The sequence below is a fragment of the Lemur catta genome, chromosome 6, assembly GCF_020740605.2.
Source record: "Lemur catta isolate mLemCat1 chromosome 6, mLemCat1.pri, whole genome shotgun sequence".
NCBI lineage: Eukaryota > Metazoa > Chordata > Mammalia > Primates > Lemuridae > Lemur > Lemur catta.
This window is the reverse complement of record NC_059133.1, coordinates 5,194,753-5,218,835: the sequence shown is the minus strand read 5'-3', so window position 1 is coordinate 5,218,835 and position 24,083 is coordinate 5,194,753. Positions and strand designations below refer to the sequence as shown.

The window sequence follows — 24,083 nt, the reverse complement described above, 5'->3', positions numbered from 1 at the left end:
ATCTCACTGCGTTTGTGCTGTATCAGCCACAATTCCTTTATTGTTCTTCCCTTCCTACCAGTAATGTTCTCTTTGGCAAATGTTAGTTAAGGGGAACCAAGGAAAAGATTCATGTTTGTACTTAAGTGAGAGATTTAAAGGACACACCCTGAGGAGAATGTGGGATTCTGGGGCACAAAATCTGGAGACTTTTCTTTAGCCATTCTCCCTGCCTGGAAATCATGTGGTCTAAGTTCTTTTGTGATAAAACTAAAGAGAGTTATGGGTTTTATTTTTATAGAGTAATAGTATTTCTATTTCTTTACACACACATTCACAGACAAAATGAAACAGGCACCAAACTCAGGTGTCTCCCCACCTGTGAACCACCTGCCACCATGGAACCGTGTCACCCAGGATGCAGGCAAGAGCTGAGAATTCCAGTCATCATGATTATTGGATCACATGCAAGTCAGGTACTAGGGACAAGACGACCATGGCTGGAAAAGAATATGAAACTTTCAAAATAGATCTAATTTGTACTTGAATAGAAAATTCAAATTCTTTTGGCAAACGCTTCCTAGAATCTTCAGACACACACATCTGCCTGTCCACGTGGCCCCCAACAAGACGGAACCTGCAAAGCCAAACAACCCCAGGTGAGAGACGAACATGACATGGTCACATACATAGGCCACAAGTATTCCTGGCTCAAAATGCTATTGCCAGTCATGGTGCAGATAAAGGACTGGGGTTTCCTCTTTGTATCTTAACTGACAGGAACGCTGTAAAGAATGAAATGGATGTTCAAAGGACACAGAACATCCCACATGAATAGCCCTTGTGGGAGAACATTGCTGGTGGTGAGGTCGGCTGAGGGTGAACATCTTGCGCACAGCCCCACCACGAGTGGCATGATACCAGGGGCCAGAGCCAGCTTCTGAGCTGTAAACACTCCTTCCTGGTTCCCAGAATGAATGGAAGCTCCCCAAGGGTCACTGAGAAAGAGCATTTGACCGAGGATATACTAGGGGCCACATGGGACTAAGTCGCCTCCAAACAGTATATTATTTAAACCTCACAACAATGCCTCAACAAATGTATGGCCAACCCCATTTTACAAATGAGGAGGCTATAGTTTAAGAAGGCTAAGTAATCCACCTGTTTTCTAGAAAGACATAGCTGGTAAGAGGTAAAGTTAAGACTTGAACACGCGTCAGGCAGGCCCCACGGGACAACCCTGTCTCGTAGACTCAGCACTGGGAGAGACCAGAGACTGTCAGCTTCAACCTCGTCACTTACAGATGAGGAACCTGATGCCCGGAGATGCACGAACCTGCCTCAAAGTCACATGCGAGTAGTAAGGAGCCACTCAAACAACTCTGGTGTGCGTGTTACAGCCCAGGGAAGCTTGGGAGCCACTGACAACAACCCAGCACTGGCGACAGAATCAAGACACACAGCCGAGGCTCTGGCAGTGGGCAGTGGTGGTTCCTGCTGCACAGGATCCACACACTGGGAGCCGTGTTGCTCCCCATCCAAATGACCCAGCCTGCGGACCGTCTGCCATGTTTGGAATAGCTCTACAACAGGGATAGGGACTCTATGAGTCAGCAACTGCATGATGAGCCACCCGAAATTCTGTGGCTTACAACAAAACAACCATTTATTCTTGTACTAACAGGCCAGCAGGTCAAGTGCAGTTTGGCTGATGTGAGATGGGCTTGGCTGGGTGTTTGATTCAGGCTACAGGTTGACTGGGCTTGGCTCCAGGCTGCAGTTGGGTTTAGGCCTGTTCCACAAAGATTTATTCTGGGGACAAACTGAAGGGACAGTCACTTCCCTGGGCAAGCTCTTTGAATAGCAGATTTCAGACAGTGGGAGCACAGGCCCAGCACACTCCTTACCAAAGAAAGTCTCACTTGAGTGGCCAGGCAAGCGCATGCCATCCACTGAGTAGCGAATGACAGGCAGGAGCGAGGAGGGAGAGGATAATAGCCGGAACATGAGCTCGGTGGTCCTTTCCAGCTCTGAAGCTGTGGGATTCTGTTAATTTGGGAGCAATGCTATGACCACTAGAAACATGCCATGATCACAATTCAAGCATTGCCCCAAATCTAGAAATTTCTAATCCATAGGCTAGATCTATCTGGTCCTCAAATTATTAATAATTTCATCCAATCCATAGTGGATGGAACTGCATCACACTTCCAAAAACAATCCTTCTTCCAACCTTCTGCCCAACTCTGGACCTTCAAGACAGACTGATGGTTTGCTGACAGCAATCACACAGCTGTAAAACATACTTTTTCTTTACTTTTTTGCTGCAGGCATGATGATGACGATGATGACGATGATTTGGTTTAGTTTGTTTTTATTTTGTAAAAATATATTATCCCCATAGAAACTAACAAGACTAAAATTGTGTTTAGATGGCACAGAATGACAAAATGCTTAACCTAACTGCAACCTTCAAAAACTGGGAGATGAGACAGCCTCAGCCTGAGAATAAAAGATGAGGTGATCTGACAGCCTTTCAATGTCAAGGGAAATTCCAGGCATAACTTGTATATCGACCAGAATGTCTAATTTTAGAAGCACATGTCCAGAACCCAGCTTATTTTTGCACATATGTGTAAAATCTTAGCGTGTTCCATGGGCAAATGAATTCAGTATTTCAATAACATATTTTGAACACTGAGGATAAAAGCAGACAAACCATGCCTACTTCAGAGAGGCTGTTCTCGAGTCCTGGAGATCAGATCTGTTGTTCAAAGGGCAAGTGGAAACAAACTTGGAGGCCCAAAGCTCAGGACAAACTCAAGTGCAACAGGAAATGCTGAGGCTACACTGCCACATTCTCCCCAGGAATTACAGAACTCTCTGTCACTCTTTCTCTGCATTCCTGTACGTTCTTTCTTCTTGACTTTAAAAGCAGACATATTTTTAATATATAAATTTAATATGCATCCAATTATGATCCCCATAATGCATCTGAAGGGTAAATGGATAAAAAGATTTTAAAGTTTATATGGTAAACCTGGTCTGAGAATAGCCAAGAACATACAAAAAAGGAAGAAAATTGAGGAAAGACCTCAATTTTTATTTATATTAAATAAAAATCCATATTGCATTAATATAGAAATAGACATATAAATCAGTGGAATGGAAATTTTCAGATGTAGACCTTAGTGTAATGAGAATTTCATAAATGACAAAGGTAATAGTTCAATTCAGAGGGAAAATATAGAAGAGGAGCCCCATCTTACATCACAAATAAAAATTAATTCCATATGGATTAAGCATCTACCCTTTAAAAGAAACAATAAAAATTCTTTCAAGAAACCAATAGGAAAGATAGGTTCAGGCTCACTAAAATCAAAGAAATGCAAATTAAAACAATGAATATAATTTTGGCTAGCATATTAGCATATATTAAACTTTATTATACCCAAAGTTGGTAAACATTTGGAAATTAGGAACTCCCAAACACTGCTGGTAGGAATGAATTTGATAGGATCTTTGGAAATGCAATATGGCAATATGCATTAAACATTTAAATGTGAATATTCTTTGACCCAGAAATTTCACTTCTTCTATACACAAGAAATTATAATATTAAATAATTTCAGTGTAGGTTCAGAGATTGTAACAAACGTACCCTCTGGTGAGGGGTGTTGATAGTGGGGGAGGCTGTGCATGTGGGGACAGGGGTTACATGGGAATTCTCTGCAGTTTCCACTAAATTTTGCTGTAAACCTAAAACTGCTCTAAAAAATAAAGTCTATTAAAACAAACAAAATCCTTGCAAGAAAGTCTAGGAGACTGGGAGGTGGAGGAATGACACCTTATTAACCAATGCTACAAACTCAGAATTTATTTTTTTTACAAAAGGAAGGAAAGTAGATGTATTTGGTTGCATAAAAATAAAATATTTTAATGGCAAAAAATAGAAGTATAATAAAACAAAAAGACAAATGATAGATTTAGAAAATATATTTGTATTGCAGAAAATAAAGTTGATAAATTATTAATTATTAATATTCTACAGATTTTTCTGAGCACCTATATGACAGATAGTGGGAATACAATAGTGAACAAAATAGCAAAGTCCCTGCCCTCACGGGCTAGGCACTATGTTAAGGGTTTAGACATTATTGAGGGTTGCATTATGTCCTCTAAAGGATATCTTGTAGTCTTAATCCCAGTTCCTATGAACGGAACCTTTAATGGAAATAGAGTCTTTTCAGATGTAAGCGAGTTAAGACGAGGTCATACAGGATTAGGTGGGTCTCTAATCCAATGACTGGTATCCTTATAACAAGAAGGAAATTTGGACAGAAATACACAGAGAGGGGAACATGATGTGAAGACACAGACATAGAAGAGGCCATGTGAAGACAGAGGCAAAGATTAGAGTGACACAGCTACAAATCAAAGATGTCCAAGAATGCCAGCAGCCACTAGACGCTGGCAGAGGCAAGGAAGCATCCTCCCCTAGGGCCATCAGAGGAGCATGGATCTGCTGACACTTTCATTTCAAACTCCTGGCTTCTAGAACTATGACAGAATATATTCTGTTGTTTTGCTTAAAACAACAGGATAGCTTCCCCAGATTGTGGTAATTTGTTACAATAGTCCTAGGAAACTAATACATGCATATCACCTCATTGAATCCTTATAACAATCCAATGATGTAGCTATGACTATGCTCTCCAATGTATGGATAAGGAAGCCTCAACACAGAGAGGTTTTCCCAAGGGCACATAGTTATTAAGAAGCAGAGGGCCGGGGAGGTGGCTCACGCTTGTAATCCTAGCACTGGGAGGTCGAGGTGGGCAGATTGCTGGAGCTCAGGAGTTCAAGACCAGCCTGAGCAAGAGCAAGACCCTGTCTCTACTAAAAATACAAAGAAATTATCTGGCCACCTAAAAATATATATAGAAAAAATTAGCCGGGCATGGTGGCGCATGCCTGTAGTCCCAGCTACTCGGGAGGCTGAGGCAGTAGGATCGCTTAAGCCCAGGAGTTTGAGGTTGCTGTGACCTAGGCTGACGCCACGGCACTCACTCTAGCCCGGGCAACAGAGCAAGACTCTGTCTCAAAAAAAAAAAAAAAAAGAAGCAGAGATGGGATTTGAACCCTAGCAGCTTGGCTTCAGACTCAATTTTTAAAAATTTATTTATTGTTTATTTCAGAATATTATGGGCATACAAACATTTGGTTACATAAATTGCTTTTGTAACATTTGAGTGAAAGTTATAAGTGTGCCCATCCCCCCGATAGTGTGCATTGTACCCGTTAGGTGTGAATTTACCCATCCCCGCCTCCCCCTCCAACCTGCTTGATTTCCAATGGATGTTATTTCCATATGTGCACATAAATGTTGATCAATTAGTTCCAAATTAATGGTGATACATGTGGTGTTTGTTTTTCCATTCTTGTGATACTTCACTTAGAAGAATAGTCTCCAGTTCCATCCAGGTTAATATAAGAGATTTTAGTTCAACATTTTTTAATGACTTAGTAGTACTCCATGGTATACATATACCACATTTTATTAATTCACTCATGTATTGATGGACACTTGGGTTATTTCCACATCTCTGCAATTGTAAATTATGCTGCTATAAACATTCGAGTGCAGGTGTCTTTTTTATTGAATGTCTTTTTTCCCTTTGGGTAGATACCCAGTAGTGGGATTGCTAGATTAAATGGTAGTTCTACTTTTAGTTCTTTGAGGTATCTCCATAGAGGTTGTATTAGTTTGCAGTCCCACCAGCAGTGTACGAGTGTTCCTATCTCTCCACATCCACACCAACATTTGTTGTTTTGGGACTTTTTGATAAAAGCCATTCTTGCTGGAGTCAACTGATATCTCACTGTGGTTTTGATTTTCATTTCCCTGATGATTAGAGATGTTGAGCATTTTTTCATATGGTTGTGGGCCATTGTCTATCTTCTTTTGAAGAGTTTCTGTTCATATCTTTTGCCCACTTTTTAATGGGGTTGTTTGATTTTTTTTTTTTTTTGCTGATTCTATAGATTCTATACATCAAAACATCTATTAGAGAGCTGTTGAGGCAACCAGGACCCAAAGGGACAAAATTCTGAGAGAAGGCGGAAGCTTGAGGAAAGTGAGCCATTCGCCCATTCTGGGACCAGGGCAAGGGACTTAGGATTAGGGCAGATGGCCCAGGCAGAAGGCCACTACCAGCAGACAGAGGGACAAGTAAAGCTTGTGATGAGCTTATGAGACTAGAGAGACCAAAATGAGAGACCTGGGCCAGGCACAGTGGCTCACACTTGTAATCCCAGCACTTTGGGAGGCCAAGGCAGGAGGATCACTTGGGGCTAGGAGTTCGAGACCAGCCTGAGCAACATAGCCAGATCTTATCTCTACAAAAAGTTTAAAAATTAGCTGGGCATGGTGGTATGCATCTATTTTCCCAGCTACTTAGGAGGCTGAGGTGGGAGAATTACTTGAGCCAGGAGTTCAAGCTTACAGTGAGCTATGATCATGCCACTGAACTCCAGCCTGGGCAACAGAGCAAGACCCTGTTTCTAAAGGAAACGTAAGAGAAAGAGTAAGACACCTGAATGGCTGGGTTCTTGGTGAGAAGTGAGAAGTGAAAGTGGGCCCAATACTTGACCAGTTTTCCCCTCAAGATATTTGCTGAATTCATAAGCTATGTGGGGCATAAGACTAAGAATCAAGATAAAAAAAAAAAAAAGCTCTGAAAAGTTGAAAAGATTTTTTGGTCATCTTGTGGTCCTGAGGTAACAAGAATTAGAATTCAGGATCTCTCAGGGGACAGGGGCTCAGGAACAACACAAGCTCTGAGTTAGAAACTTTGGAGGGCTTTGCCCTAGGAACAGGAATAGCAAAAAAAAAAAAAAAAAGAAAGAAAGAAAAAGAAAAAAGAAAAGAAATCAAATAGAGCCTTGCGAAAACTGTAATCCAGCCTCAAATCCACTCAGTTCCTAAGTGGACTAAGGTTATCAGTTCCTACTCTGTTTGCCTAGCAAAGCAAAGGGTGACCCATTATCTAGAGCCTCTCAGTTTTCTTAATAAACAATATCCAACATTCAATAAACATCTACCTGGCATGCCAAGAGACAGGACTATGTGACCCAAAATCAAGAAAAAAACCAAAAACAGAAAATAAAAACAGATCCACAGGTGAACCAGATACTGGAAGTAACAGAAAAAGATTTTTAAATAGCTATAAATATGCTTAAGAAAATGTACAAATATATTGAAACAAAAGAAAAAACAGACATGGAATATGTAAAAATGATCCCACAACTGAAAAATACAATACTAAAATTAAGAACTATATTAATAAAATGAACCACAGATTGAAAAAGCAGAACACAGGATTAACGAAGTGGAAGATAGATCAGTGGAAAGAACTGGGACTGAAGCACTGAGAGAAACAGGATGAGGAATGCACACAAGAGTGAGAGAGACATGTGGGACACTGTGCAAAGGGCTCACATACACAGCTGGAGTCCCAGAAGGGTAGAGAGAATGGGGCATAAGTACAAGGACAGGAGATGATGGCTGAGAATTTTTCACAACTTATTAAACTCATCAGCCTACAGATTCAAAAAAAACTGCAAACTCCAGTAGGATTCATACAAAGAAAGCCGTATGAGACAAATCGTAGTAAAACTGCTGAAATCCACAAAGATAAAAATCTTAAAAGCTGCTAGAGAAAAAGGATACATTACACTCAAAAGGGCAATGATAAGACTGATAGCCGATTTATCAAAAAAAGCTGATGGAAGCCATAAGACAATGGAATGTCTTTAAAATGACAGAAGAAAATCATTGCCAACCTAGAATGTTTTTCCAGCTAACATATTTTTTAAAAGTAAGGGTGCACTTTTGCTTTCAGGTCTGACATGTAAAGAGCCTGGAAGTCACCGCTACCATCCTTACAACAAGAAAAAAGCCAAATAAACTGAAAATCAATGACTTTTCTTAGAGCCATCAGAGAAATAGAAGTTCTGGAGAGACCACTGAACACAGAGAATCATAGCCAGGATCAGCTTACCTGGTGCAGAAGCCACTGCAGCCATAAACTGGTAGGGACAGTAAGTGGTAATTCTGACAAATTGCTGGAGGCTGAGTGTGGATTAGCTTGAGAGTGTGAGGGTCCTGGAGGCCCTGTCTCTGGTGCGGGAGGGCATATTTACATGGCTTTTAACACCAGGAGTCCCACCAGGTTCTCAAGGTATCCAAGAAAGTATCCAAGTATCCGAGAAAAATCCTCTTGTGTGTCAGGTAAATTAAACCGAATGTAAGTACAAGTAAGTAGATAGAAGTAAAGAAATAAAAAAAAAAGCAGAAATCAGTGAAATAGAATATGGACAAACAATAGAGGAAATCAATAAAACTACAGCTTGTTTTATATAAAGATCAATGAAAGTGACGAATCTCTAGCTAGATTATTCAAGAAACAAATGGAAAAGATAAAAAAAATACCAACATCGGGAGTGAAAAAGGAAAAATCATTAAGGATCAGATATTTAAAGGATAATGAGGCATGAGCGCATACCAGTATCAATAATTGGCTGAATACATTAATAAACAGAGAAGAGACAATCTTCCATGAAGAATTCCAAATGATGTATGGAGTTGCTCTGCTTTTAAAGAGGTGGAGCATTATAACTCCCCATTCCCTACAAGTGGGCTGTACATAGTGATTTTCTTCCAAAGAGTGCAGTATGGAAAGAGAAAGGAAAAAAAAGAGTAACTTAACAGTGGAGAAGCCTGACAAATTACACCTCAGCCAGGTGACCAGGCTCAACATCAGTAGTGACAAGTCATATTAATAGTAGGTACCCTTGATACAAAGGGTGCTTTACCTCTGCAGTCTTCCTTCCAAAAACACACTACCCAGTGTTCATGAGAAAAACATCAGACAAATCCCAATCGAGGGACATTCTATAAAATATCTGGCCAGTCATCCTCAAAACCATCAAGGTCACCAAAAACAAAGAAAGTCTGAGAAACTGTCACAGCCAAGAGAAGCCAAAGGAGATGTGGTGACTAAAATAATGTGGATTCCTGGATGCAGTCCTGGACAGAAAAAGGAAGTAGGTAAAAAACTAAGGAAATCTGAATAAACTATGGCAACTTGGAGAATGAGTCACCAGTATATTTGCCTTAAAAGAAGTACAAAAGGGAGGTCTTTTGGTCAAAGTATAAAACAAGTCCAGCTGTAAACACAAAATGTTATGACAGATAATTTACTATACAAAATAACAATAATGCCTGTGGGATTTAAAATGTATGTAAAGTTAAAATGCATGACAACAACACAAAAGTGAAGAGGGGACAGATTAAATTAAACTATTAAAAAATCTAGCATCATTAGAGAATGGTAAACATAATTTATATTTGACTACAATAATAAAGAATGCATGTTGCAATCTCTAGTGTAGCCTCTATAAGACTGATATAAGAATATACCTCATAAGCTAATAGAGGGGAAAACGAAATAATAGAAGTAGTTGAATAGTCTAAAATCAGGCAAGAAAAAACAGAAAAAGAAACATGAGACAGTTGGGTCAAATAGAAAAAACATTAAGATGATAGATACACAGCCAACTATCTCAGTAATTAAATAAATACAGAATGGGCTAAATACTTTAAGTAGGAGACCAAGATTGTCAGACTGTATCTTTTAAACAATCAGCTATCTGCTGCCCACAAGAAACTTGTTTTAAACAAGTAGCCAGATATTTCAACAGTAAAAGGATATAAAAGAATATACCACACTAACATTAATCAAAAGAAAGCTGAAGTAACTGTATTATTATTATTATTATCAGACAAAACAGGCTTGAGGGCAAGTGGCATTACTCTGCATCAAGAGAGTTATGTCATAATGATAAAGGAGACAATTCACAGGAAGTTTCAACAATTCCAAATCTATTTGTACCAAATGATTTAGCTTCAAACTAAATAATGCAACAATCAGCAGAATAAAAAGGATGTCACTAGATAAACCCACAATCAGGTGGGAGTCTCAACAGCTAGCAGAAAGAACAGGCAAAAAGATTGGTAAGGATGTAGAAGTTCTGATAACACAGTTATTAAGCTGGTGCATAGTCATGTACCACATGACAACATTTCAATCAATGATGGACTGCATATACCATTGTGGTCCCAAAAGATTGTCATATACTATTTATAGTGCTCCTTTTCTGTTTATATATGTTTAGATACACAAATACACTGTGCTAACAATTCCGTACATTAACATGCTGTATAGGGCAAGAACATTGTATAGCCATGACCAAAATAATAGGAAGAAGTTAAGTGGCATTGTTATTAACATTATGTCCTTCTCACAAAACTCTGAGGCCAGACAAAACCTCAAAATGTGATGTCATCAATTACCCAGCAAGTCTGCAGTATAACCAACAAGCCTGAATTACACTCAGCTAGGCGGTGGTACACCCAGCAAGACCATATTACACCGAGCAAGGCTGCAGTACACCTGGCAAGCCTATATTACACCCAACAAGCCTGCACCAACAAGGGCCATATCATACTCAGCAAGCCCACATTACACTCAGCAAGCCTGTATTATACCCAGTTAGCCCATATTACACCCAAAAGCCTGCAGTACACCCAGCAAGGCTGCACTACCCCCACTAGCCTGTATTATACCCAGCAAGCCTGTATCACACCTAACAAGCCCAAATTACACCCAGCAAAGGTCTGAGGATGCTACAGACAGGTATGAATTCCAATCCAAGTTCCAGGCCCAGCCTGGTGGCTCACACCTATAATGCTAGCACTTTGGGAGGCTGATGTGGGAGGGTCACTTGAGGCCAGGAATTTGAGACCGGTCTGAGCAACACAGTGAGACCCCGTCTCTAAAAATATACAAAAATTGGCCAGGCATGGTCGCACACACCTGTAGTCCCAGCTACTTGGGAGCCTGAGGCAGGTGGATCACTTGAGCCCAGAGTTTGATGTCGCAGTGAACAATGATGACGCCACTACACTCTATCCTGGGCAACAGGACAAGACTCTCTCAAAACAAAACAAAACAAAAAAACACATCCAAGTTCCTGAATGGCTTAACAGCTGAACAACACTGAGCCACTGTCTTAACTACTAAGCTTTGGTCTCCCCATCTGTGAAAGGGGTATAACGTAATCTACACCTCATGGGGTTCCTGTGAGGATTAGAAATGGCACATGCAAAGCAGCGTCTGCAGTGCCTGGATATCGGCAGAGCTCAATTCATGGTAGCTGTATCATTATGGTCACTACCACCGTCATTATTTTGTGATGGTAACCGTTATCATCATCATCATTGCTCTTACTGCTATTACAGAATTATAATACTATTGCCAATTGTACTCAAAGATCTCTAGAGAAGTCCATTCCAAAGATTTCCTTGCCAGAGTCCAACATTCCCAACCCTTATCTCTGGCTGCCCTGTGTTACGTCTGACCTAAATCCTTCCTGCCCACAGCGCAAGCCCATGAGTGAGATGCAGAGCCACCGGCGGGTTCCCAGCAGGAGGGATCCTGTTAAGGAGCTGCCCTGGCTGCTCTGTTGAGAATTAACTGTAGCACGGCAAGGGTGGGGCAGGGAGGCAGTGAAAAGGCTGCTGTGATAATCAAGTGGGAGACATGGGGGAAGCAGGGGAGGGGTCATGCATTCTGGAACAATCTGGAAGGGAGCCAACAGGCCTTTGTTGACGAATTGGATGTAGGGGTAAGAGGAGGCCCTGAGCAACTGGAACACAAGTTGTTGCCTCTGACTGAGAATGGAAAGAACGCTGGCAGAGCAGCCTTGGAGAGAACACGGGCGTCTCTCCAGGTGTGGCCACGTGGAAGAGAGGAGGCAGGACCCGTGAGACTGAGGCTCAGGAGGGCGGTATGGGACATGAACTCCGGAGTCACTGGCTTCTCAACAGCAAGGCTGTGAGACGGGAGAACCTGCAGCTGAGCTGATGACCCAAAGGTGTTCTCAGGTGAGAAGAAGACAGGCCAGGTAAGAAGCTGCCCTCAAAGTCAGTAGCCGTGGGTGTTTGTCCCAGTTTTGCCACCCTCTCCTGCGTCTTCTCTAAGATAGTCACTTTCCACTCTGAAAAACCAGAGGCAGACTAGGGATTCTTAATCTCCTGTGCCTCTAAGAATCAATGCTGAGCACTGGGCTAGTTCAAAACTATTAGGCATCAGGGGCAAGGACACTGGTGCCAGGTAACTTGGGGTGAAATAAAACCTAGGACAGAGGGCCCTGCAGGGCTGGGGCAGGAGGGTGGAGGGAATAGATGGTGGTTATTCACCTTCCAGCCCCGGCTCCCACACCACCACTCACTCCACTGAAGTCTCGTCCAAGTCATCAATGACTGATTATCAACCACCTGGTCCCCCAAACCAGAAATCTGGGAATCTGTCCTCTGCCTTACTCCTCTATTTCTTATCCCCCATCCTCATTTCCTATCCCCGACCTCTTATTTCTTAGTCTTTCTTGAACCCATTCTCCTTCATCCCCTTATGCTCACAGAACACCAGATCCTTAAGATCTTTCTGTTTTGTCCTGTTTGGGGAGGGGAGTGGGTCTGGACCATTTGAATAGCTACCCAACCCTCCCTCCTCCACGATGCTGCAGTCCCGAGGCTTAGGAATGAGAGCATAGCGAGCCCGTTACAGCACCTGGCGTAGGGGCCTGTACTAGATCAATAGTGGCTACTAATGTAATTACTCTCTTCTTGGAAATATATTTCATTGCTTCTAAATTTGTCCACATGGACACTGTTACATATTAACTGAAATGCTTTCCTTAAAAATAGCTGAAGATGATTAGCTAGAGGGATCATAATAGGAATTTTAAGCAATCATTTAAATTAATTCCTGAGAAGTCTATGCAGAACCCTTCAAGCTGAGCCCTTTCTGGCAGAAACTCACTAGTTCCCATAAGCACATGCAAATCAACACTGAGTTTCCCATATTTCACTGCCAGATTTCTTTCTTTCTTATTTTTTTTTTTTAATATACTTTCTAGAGGAACAAACCACAGCTCTGTTATCACAGCATCACAAGAACTCTCCGTCGGCAGGCAGGGGTCCTGGGCAGCTTCGTATTCCCACCTCCACAGCACCAGGATTAGGAGATTGCCAAACAGTGCATCAATGAACGCTTTGTTTTAACAGTTTAAATATCAAAAACTGGTCACATCCTTTTTGAAATTATTCTCTGAAGAAATCTGCCAAAGAATTTTTGGCCAAAAGAATTCTTTTAAATTGTTCAAAGATGCCTAGAAATGGATCTGCTTTGCCCTGGGATAAACCATTACCCTTTAAAGTATGTTAGTGTAATAAAACTGAACTTCTTTGGAAAAGAAACAAACACACAGAAACCCATTCTCCTACCTTCTTAAATTCGTGCACGTTGATTTTTCCATTAGGTTCTTTGCCAAAGTCAAGAAATCGTTTTCTGAATGCTGGGTCCTGCTGCTGTATATAGTTTTTGAGTTTTTTGATAACTTCTTCTTTGGTCATATTCTTGGTCAGGGAGGTTTTATCCTCAGTGGGCTTGGTTCTAAAATCACAAGCAGGCACTTAGACCCAGCATCAACTGAGACATGCAGAGCACCCAATTTCGATGTAACCCATGACAATAAGGTTCACATTCCCTGTTTCACAAGGGAAGAAACAGGTGCTCGGAAACGTGGAGTGACTCGGAGACTTCTTACACTCCTCTGGCTTGTAGGACCAGGGCCAGCACTGCAGGCCAGCAGCACTGTGTCCCAGCGAAACTCTTCCTATGGCACCTCTACTACGGTGGCAGGCTGAGGTGGGGAGCTTGAGAGGATACTATCGTCCTTGTGCTGAGATTTTCACTGTGCTCTGAGCTGGCTGAAGGTGGTGGGAGACTGGGCACACGTGATTGAAAAAGGATATCTTTGTGAAGTGGGAAAATTTAAAGTCAGAGCCCATTAGAAAGCTTTAAATTAAAGAAATAGGCCATTTTGTGGTAACTAGATCAAGGGAGTCATCAAACATTTATGGAAGGAAGAGAAGTCCACAGTTATTCTAAGGTGATTTATGAAATCCACTTGATTTATGAAATATAAATTATATGTGCTATAAATGTGAGTATGGTTGTACGGGTGTGTGCGGGTGTTTGGGGATAATTATTTCCTCAGCTCTGTAGAAGTCTCTTGGGTCCCTTTTGGGGGTGAGGAGGAACAGCCATCAAATAGTCGTGGAGAACGGACATCTATTCCTTCCCTGCTGCTTCTCTCAATTTTTAAGAGCTCTCCAGGAAAGCCTACATTTTATGAAATGCTTAATCACTGTTGCCTCTTTCACCAGTTTTAGGAAGCAGACATATCTTATCACAGAATATTTAACCTTTCTCTTAAAATACCCTCTTTCTGCCCGTTTATAAATCGGCTACTACTGAAAAGCACAGATATTCAAATTTCATTAGCATATCATTAAAATATTCCCATTGCTCTCTATACTTGAGAACTTTTTAAAAGGGCTATGACAAAGTGAAGTCTGCTGAATAGTCCTACATTTTACCTTTCATTATGGATTTATTATCAGCTATGAGCAAGCAAATTAAAATAATATCTTTTCATTAGACTAAAGCTATATTTTTAGGTGAAGAAGAGCTAGAATATTCATCAGTCCAATTTTTTATAGATTTACTAAGTATATTTTATTGTTACAATTCAATTTGGCAATCATTTTAATAATTCTATCATTCATATTAGAAAACATTAACTGGTTTAATGGGTGAGTGTTGCAATAAATATTAAATTGTGGTAAGGAATGTAAGTTTCTGGAAAAGAATAAATGTGAATGCAGGTATATAAGAGTCGAGTTGCAGACCAGTGTCTCTGAGAGTTGAGAGTCCTGGATTCTCAACCCAGGCCAGCCACTAAGTTTGCGATACAAGTCCTCAAACCTCTCAGACATCAGTGCTTTCATTTCTAAAATTAACAAGTAGATTTATTCCTAAGATCTCTGTTTGCTCTAAAATTCTCTGACTCTGATCACTGCATATATGGTGTGCCATCTTTCTTATTTAAATAATAAGATATTAAAATACTCATTTAGTCAACAAATATTAAAATATTCATTTAGTCAATCTATTCCATGATAGACAGTGTGGTATGTGCTTTCATTTTGCATTATTTTACCTCTCAGAAAGATCTGGCTGCTGCTGTTTTGCTTTTTGAAAACGTTCACTTAGCTGATCCTTTGGAGCAAGAACTGGAGAGATGACAGGTGGGCCATTAATTCCTATGCTTGCCAAAAGTTTCTTGTAAAGGATTCTTCCTGAACCAACATCCTGAAACTTACTGTAGAGTCTGAGTTTTAAAAATAATTAAAACACACTCATTAGAATGACTAAAATTAAAAAAAACTGACACTATCAAGTGTTGGTGAAGATGCATGAAGGTAACTACAGCTCTCATCCACTGCTGGTGGGGATGGAAGATGGAGCAACCACTCTGGAAGACAGTTTGACAACTGAATTACAATTACCACAGGAGCCAGCTGTTCTGCTCCCAGACATTTACCTGAGAAAAATAAAAATGTATGTCTACACCGAGAGTTACAATATAGACAGATTTATTTGTAGTAGCCAAAAACTGGAAACAAACCATACATCTATTAATACCAACAGATGAATGGATACACAAACTATGGTAAAACTATACAATGGAATAGTACACAGCCATGAAAAGGAACGAACTGTTGATATATATAACAATATGAATGAATCTCAAAATCATTATGCTTAGTGAATAAAGCCAGACAAAAAAGAGAACCTATTGTGTGCTTCCATTTATATAAAGTCCTAGAAAATGCAATGTAATCTACAGCAAAAGAGAGCAGGTCAGTGGTTACATGGGGGTGAGAGGAGGGAGCTATGAGTTGCAAAAGGATACAAGGAAGCTTTTAGGGGTGATGAAAATGTTTGATATCTGCTTGTGATGGTCCTATAGACACATGATGAATCTTATCACATTGTATCATTTAAATATATACAGCTTATTATATATAAAGTATACCACAAAAAAGATACAATAAATGTAAAACAAGAGAATTTTTAAAATTAGAAATGTTGGTGTGGAATTGTATAAGATTTATATTGGAATTTTAGCATCTGCAAATACTTTAGCAAAATGTAGGTAACCACTAATATGTCACAATAATTTCTTTTTTTTTTTTTTTTTTTTGAGACAGAGTCTCGCTTTGTTGCCTGGGCTAGAGTGAGTGCGGTGGCATCAGCCTAGCTCACAGCAACCTCAAACTCCTGGGCTTAAGTAATCCCACTGCCTCAGCCTCCCGAGTAGTCCCGAGGGACTACAGGCATGCACCACCATGCCCGGCTAATTTTTTTTTCTATATATATTTTAGTTGGCCAGATAATTTCTTTCTATTTTTTAGTAGAGACGGGGTCTTGCTCTTGCTCAGGCTGGTCTCGAACTCCTGAGTTCAGGAGATCCACCCGCCTTGGCCTCCCAGAGTGCTAGGATTACAGGTGTGAGCCACCGCGCCCGGCCACAATAATTTCTTTTCAACATTTTGTCTGTTAATATTTTTCTAATTATAAAAGTTGCACATGTTTTTTCTTGCAAATTTGGTAAAGTCTGAGTATCTAACAAAATTTTACGTATTCATTGAAATCTGCAGGGCAACAGAGATAGCAGTTATGGGCATGGCCCTGAAACTGGCCTCCCGGGGTTGAACGTGAGCTCTGCGACTGAAGAACTGCCTGGCTGAAGTCAGGGGCCCACGAAGTTGGTCTAAGGACACTGCCTGGGCAGCAGCAAGGCCAAAACTATTTGCGTATTAACACTACAGTGTTATTTGCCTTTTTCACACTGATTCTCCCACACACGTACAGAGGAGTTTTCAGAGGCAACATGTGTGTGATCACATCCTTGCTCTGACCACTAATGGAACATACCCTTGTGTAGTCTGTGTTTACAGAAATAGGTTTTCAGAGATTAACTCAGTTTCTTCACAGCATTTCTACTGTGCTCTTTACTGGTGACCTTCATTTATACCTGCTATAGTTTCTGTAATCTCATCATCCAACAAAACATTATTTTGAAATGCCAGAGTTTTCTCTGAGCCTAACTGGAAGCACAAGTAAGTACACTTGTATTCTGCATTAACACTTTTTAAATGTCTCAGTTTTAATTTCTAATATGGTAAATAATGACATATTCCACGTGACAAAAACTCTCATCAAGGTCCTCTGAAAGTTTTAGGAGCAGAGACGTGTCCCAGCACCAACAGTGTTGAGAGCCGCTGGTAGAGAACCAGTGCCACAGGCATCCCTGCCAGGCCCTGCCTGTCCCTGCAAAACCTCCTCCTCCAGCTGTCCCATATGACTTGCCAGTCCCTGATGTGTCATGTTCCCCCAGCCCTCTGGGCCTTTCCCCTGGACCCCATATCCTGAAATGCCCTTCCTCCTCTTCTCCAGACTCCGGCATCACGTCCCCAGGAAGCTTCCCTGCATTCTGTGTCACCGCCCCAGGACATCCTGTTGAGGCACCGAGCACGCAGCTGCTGTGGCACTTAAATGCCTTGCTGCGTTTGTCTGCATCTCCTCCCCCCATACTAGACCTCCCTGTAAATAAAGGGCTTGCATGAGCCTATTGCAGTGGGACAGCCCGTGTCTGTACGCACCCCTAACATTCCCTGAACGACAGGCTAAGTGATGGAATAAGCAACTTGCCCAACCGACCACAGGCCCCTCTCTTCCTCATGAGCACACACGAAGGCCAAGAGCGTTGGAAGCCGCACAGACAGGGATGTGCCACGTGGCCTTGTTCCTTTCCCCATCTGGCCACTGCCTCAGCACAGGTCCGTACCGTCTCTTACCTACACTCTCTCTAGAACCCTCTCTCTTGACTTGCAGTCACCTGTTTTTCCCCATTTCAGTGTTTCTTTCACACGCTAGCAAACTCATCTTTCTACAAACATTCAATAAGAATTGGATAAAATACAAACGTCCAAGCCAGACACACCAAGCCACTCCTGACCAGTGAAGCCTTTGCCTCGCCCTCCTCTGCTGATAAATCCTTCTCCTCCTACAAAAACTAGCCATTTAAAAAAAGAGTTGGGAGCATGAATGTTCACAGAAAGGAGACACAAATGGCCTATAACTACCAGTAGATCAACTTGTGTTTCACTCACCTAAAATCAATGTAATGTAAACAAAATCAACAAGTAAGATTTTTCACATTTCAATCAGAAGAACCAGAAGAGAATTAGAATAACATTCTTCTCTGTGATTCCATTTGATCCCCCCAAAGAAAACTGCCCAAATTCCACTTTGGGAAACACTGAACCAGACAAACTCTAAGGCTGTCCAGGTCTCAGTTCTGCGAGAGCAAGTCTGAGTGACACTGAGGTGGTGACAAGGAAGGCACGTCCTCTGCAGACCTGTGGGCTTCTGAGTGGTAGGTCCTCAAGGTCATCTGCAGAGAAGGACCAGGCTCTGTGCCCCGAGGGGAGACTTGTGGGTGGTGAAACAGTCCCCAGGGAGGAGAGCCAGAGGGACCTGATCTCTTCTTTCTCTTCCCTTCCCTATTCAGTCGTCTAACGCCTGTCCCCTTCTGGCTTCGGCTCATCCACCCCAATGAAGCTTGAAACTAAGGTGACAGGAAAATAGAAATGAAGCCACTGCTGTGGGATGACCAACCCCAGCTGGGGAGGTAACGCGGCGTAAGGACTGAGAGCACAGGCTCCTCCCTCTGACCCCACTGTGGGGGTGGCGGTGGGAGAGGTGAGCAGGTAGCACCAATCAGCTGTGGCCCAACTGTCGAATTTCTTGGCCCAGAAATGAAATGTCTAGAACTATGCTCTGTCTTAACCATGACTGGTCTACCCCTATATAATAGTTTCATTATGTAAAATCAACAGTAGTTAGTTGATTGTATATAATTAAATTGTTCAATTATCAACATTTTATGTGTTAAACCACAAGAAACTCTTGATAATAATGCTCTGACCATCAGAACCCAACATATTTAACTGTAGCAACTAAAACAAAAGAGCTTTCTAAATTCAACAAGAGTTGAGATGAAATCTTTGCATTTTGAACAATACTTTACAGGATATTACTTAAAAAGAAAGATATTTGCTTGCAAAATAAGAAAACAGAAAAGAGCACAGAGTCCTGGAACCCAAGCCCCCTCCCCACTGTGTGACTTGGAGTGGGTACTCGACCTCTCCAGGCCTCGGTTTCTTTGTCCATAGAAAGGAATAATAGTAGCTACCTCATATGTCCAGCACTTAGTAAGGATTCAGTAAACAGCTGCTATTATCAATATTATCTACTGATGTTGCAAAAATACATAGAAAAAGGTTTAGAATTACAAAACAGACTTGATGATAAATATGACATAAATTAATTTTGTTATCAAAAACTTACTTTACTAAATGTTCATTCGTTAAAAGTGGGCAGAATATGTTCATGAGTCTCTTGAAATTAATTCGACCAATGAGCCCTGTGTCTCCAAGGTCATATGATTGCAGCATGTTATAAAAAGCTTGTAGACTCCTAGTAATTGCATCATGAACAACTTCTTCTACCTAACATAAAAAAAAAAAAACCATATTTACTAAGCCATACGTTTGTAATCTGGTGTGATCTCACCCTCGGACCAGAAAGGAAGGCATCCGCAAAGAGACAGCAAGTGTTACTTACTGAATCCCAAGCCAGGTGGAGAGGTGTCTTAGTGTCTGTGCCGGGGGATACCTTCCTCATCTAATTGGGAAAGAGAAAGTATATAAATAAAAATCACGAAAGGCAACAGGAGCTTTGGAGGCACATGGACCTGGACTTGAATCCCAGCACTGCCCATGATTAGCCAATAGCTTTGAGACCTTGAATGAGTGAGTCTACCTTCCAACACCCATCTGAAAATGGGGATAATAACACTTAACCTGCACTTGTTTAAAAAGAAAAAGTACAATAAACATGAAAAGATCCATCACCTAGAAATTAAATGAATGTAAATAAAAGAATAACCAGATGGCATTTTTGTCTAACAGAATGGCAAAAAAGAAAAAGAAGCAAACTGCCCGCACTGGCAGGGGTTTCAGAAATGGTGGGGGTGTAAATTGATCTAGATTTCTGGAAGGTATTTGTCTCACTTGGATAATATTAGAGAATTTGATGATTTACAGACTCTAGGGTGACGATGGCCGCTGGGCAGAACTGAGTGGCTCGGGAGCAGGGCAAAAGGAAACTTCCTTTCATTGTATTCCCTTTATTGCCTTTTGCATCTTTTGCATTTTTTACTTTATATACATATTCCTCTTTAAAAATAATTAATAAAATAAAACATACATTCTTTGACCCAATAATTCCATTTCTAGAAATTTATACTAAAGAAATAATCAAAGAGTGATGCAAAAAAGCAGATACCAAAATATTCACTGTAGCAAATTTTTAAAAACAGGCAAACAAAAAAATGAACATCTAGATTATAACAAGAGAACAGCTACGTGGTATCTTTTAAAATTATATAGCAGAACTTTTATTGGCATTAAATGTTAATAACATGTTAATAAATGATAACATAAACTAACAAGCCATTAATTATATTATGTAATCTCTCTTTTAAATAGATACACTATACAAAAGTATGTATCCAAACTCATCAAAGTATATGAATTAAATATGTACAGGTTTTATATATCAGTTATACCTCAATAAAACTGCTTTTTAAAAACTGTGTGTGTATATTTTTATAAGTTTGTATAAGAATATACAACAAAGTGTAACAATAACAACTCCTTGGTATTAGAATTAGTGGTTTAGTGATTTTTATTTTCTTCTATTTGCATGTCTGTGTTTTCTAATTTTTCCAATTCATTCATTCATGATTCATTCGTGTGAGAGCGTGCCTGGCCCTGGCCTCCCCTCTGGTGCACTGGGCAGTGACAACACAAGGCCTCTGCCTTTGTGAGGACAGGACTCCCGCAGGCCGCAAACGTGGCTCCGGTTGCAACAGGTGCTTGGGGCGCTAGTGAGGTCAGTAACTAGAAGGTACGGCTTCCCCAGAGACCTCGGGGAGGGTCCCTGCTTGGGCGCTGGGGGCACCGCGCTCTGGAGATGGCACCATAGGTGAGAGAAGCAAGAAAGAAACCGAGGCAGTGGCTGCAGGGTAGGCTGGGCCTGGGAGCCGAGGAACTGGAAGATGCACCTCCCATTAGGTGGCAGGGCTGGACACGTGGGCACCTGATCAACCACGTCAGGAAGTTCTGTTCTATCCCACAAGTCCTCAAAAGCCACTGGGGTGGTTTAAGCATGAAGGCAGACATGATCTGATTTATAGTAAGCAAAGCGTCACACCGCTTGCCATGCGGAGAACAGACTGCTTATGTGTCTATATTTTGTTTTTAAAGAAAAAAGATTCTAAACATTTTATGTGCATTATCCTTTTAAATTTCCCTAACAACCCTACAAGGTGATACCATTATCAACCTTGTTTTACAGATGAAGAAAAGAGTCTTAAAGAGATAAATTAATTGCCCCAGTAACCAATGTGAGATGGAGGCAGGGAGTTGAAGGCAGGTACTCAAGCTCCCAGCCCAGCTGACAGCCTTCATGCCCGGCACTGGGCTTGATCTCACTCTGAAGCCCTAGCAGTAAATTGAGTCAGGCACACGTCCAGGCTTCCATATGTCACAAACACTGGCTGGGTGCACAGGTTCACATACCCATCCACCCGTATGGGACAGGTATGTGGTACAACCAACATTTTACTTGTCAGCCTATTCCCACCCATTTTCTAGCAAAATGGATCATCAGGCCTTTCCTATTTAAAAGAAATTATATATATGCCCAGAACCATAAAAATGCTCATACCGTTTGGCCCAGTATTTCCACTTCTATGAATCTGTTCTAAGGAAATATTCGCATGTGAATGAAGATCTCTGCACAAAGATGTCCACCACAGCACTACCCCCCATAGTGAAAGTAAACAGAGCGGCTAAATGCTCCAATGACAAGTACATGCACAGAGCACTCCTAGAGACCACTGAAAATTACGTCTATGATGAGTTTTTAATGGTATGGGGATGTGGGGGAAATGTTGATCATACAATGTGAAGTTGGAAAAAATGGAATACAAAATCTTACAAATAATGAGTTCAACCATGTTAAAAAATATGTGCATACATAACACACACAAAGAGTAGAAGGAAATTTGTCAAAATTTTAACAGTGGGTGTCTCTGGGTGTTTGGATTTGGGCTTTTTATCATTATTTTCACATTTGTAGTTTTGGACAGTTTCTAAATACAATGGATGTTTATTACTTGTATAATCATAAAACATTTGAATGAATTATGTAATATGGTCTATTAAAATTATCACCAAAATGTTGGTAGAAAATTTCTAGATGTACCAAAAGAAGGTAATTTAAATATAACATTTTCATTCCAATAAATTGCTCCATTTTAAACCAAGAAGTATGCCCCAACTCTCCACAAGACCATGCAGCAAAACCACAACAGGTGGAAAGGATTCACTGAAGATGAATCAATTGCCTTTTACACAGGAGCCAGGGGAATAGAATGCAGTTGGGTTCAGTTAAACTATCTTAAAGCGATCCCCAAAGCAAGGCACCCCCGTTCAGATCTATTAAATAGAAACACTATCTTTGGGGAATAGTGCACCTCTTAACATTACTAGTTTGATTTTGATTTATAGGTATGTCAGCTTCATAAATCTAAAAATTAAAAGCTAATTTGTATCTGTTAAAAGATGTCTTTAACAGACATTTCACCAAGAGTCCTGTTAAAGCCTATTGCATGTGTTATCTGAAATTAATCTGATTTTTTAAAGTTCTTAAAATGTTTTGATGCTAATAGCTATTAAAGTTACAGAAGCATTTCTAATAATAAAATTATCAACTTTTCAGTCAAAAGAAACAAATATTAAAGGCAAGTATTAGTCACTGGAGGCAATCAATGAACATTTATTTTTTAAAAAGAATAACCAACATAGGGTACAAAATTCTAAAAATATGAATGAGAACCAGAGTAATCATTTACAAACATTCCTTTTAAGACACCGTTGTAAAAGAAATGCTGTCAAAGTGCTGTGTAAAGAAGTTACATCCTGTCCATAAAAGGGCTCTCATTCAGAACAGTTTTTCAGAAATGTCAAATACCATCCTTTGATAAGATTTAGAAACTAAAAGTTAAAATCAACCAACTCTTAAATACTTAACGCTTACTTACAATGAAAATTAATTCAGTTGAAAAACATGGTCATTAATTTATTTAAAGCATATTTCACCTGCATCTCTTATTTTGCTGAAAATAATCAAGTTCCTGCCATAAAGAGAAAACCAAACATGAAGTTGTTCAAAACTCACCTTTGGGTTCTCATCAAGCAGGTCAGTAAACGTGGAGACCTTGACCATTCCAGTGCCCCCAGGGTCGAGCGTTTGCATTAGTTCTTTGAATTCTGAATCACTTAATTTTATGACCCTGCAATTTAGAACATGTCGCAATTCTTCCCCTGCTATCTGTCCATCAGGTTCCTGAGCATGAGAGTGTATATATAAGGGAATTTAAAAAAAGAAAAAGGGAGGGAAAGCATTATGTATATTTAGCATCATTTAATAAAAAGTGAGCTTTGGCAAAACAGAATTATGATTTAAAACATGAATACTTCAATTGATCATTATGTATAATACATGTGCCAAGAGCAGGGGTGAGAGGGTGGGAGGGATTGCTAGAACTTTCCAAGTGCAGTACCGACAATGTTCTCTACCAGGGCCAGGGCATCGGCAGGAGATGGCCCCCGAATGACGAATGGGGCCCATTTCTCAGGCACAGCCTGATCCCCTGCCCCAGGGGCTTGGATGGCTTGGACAGTCCCTCCCTCCCTAGCCCCACCTGAGTGCTGGGTGGTTCAGCCACATGGGGCACAAAACTTCCCAGCAGCTCAATTACAACTTGCCAACTTACTAAGAATAAATTATGCTTGTTTTCACTACCACCAACCTCATCAATTACATAAATGGACAATTACTTAGTGAGAAAAATTTCAGCCATGCTGCATA

The 24,083-nt window shown here is 40.7% G+C and overlaps 1 protein-coding gene across 2 annotated transcripts in view; it reads right to left on the bottom strand.

The window, feature by feature from the left end:
• Window positions 1-24,083, bottom strand: part of EFCAB6 (EF-hand calcium binding domain 6) — a 221,200-nt gene that overhangs the window by 100,870 nt on the left and 96,247 nt on the right. For both annotated transcript variants that reach the window (XR_006735936.1, XM_045554715.1), the window contains 5 exons: window positions 23,391-23,558; window positions 19,707-19,766; window positions 19,431-19,591; window positions 15,172-15,342; window positions 13,391-13,559 (listed from right to left, as the gene is read on the bottom strand). Coding sequence is in view for 1 of the 2 variants with exons in the window: in XM_045554715.1 (XP_045410671.1) it covers window positions 13,391-13,559; window positions 15,172-15,342; window positions 19,431-19,591; window positions 19,707-19,766; window positions 23,391-23,558 (729 nt within the window). In the remaining variant the exon portion in view is untranslated. The remainder of the gene's footprint in view (window positions 1-13,390; window positions 13,560-15,171; window positions 15,343-19,430; window positions 19,592-19,706; window positions 19,767-23,390; window positions 23,559-24,083) is intronic.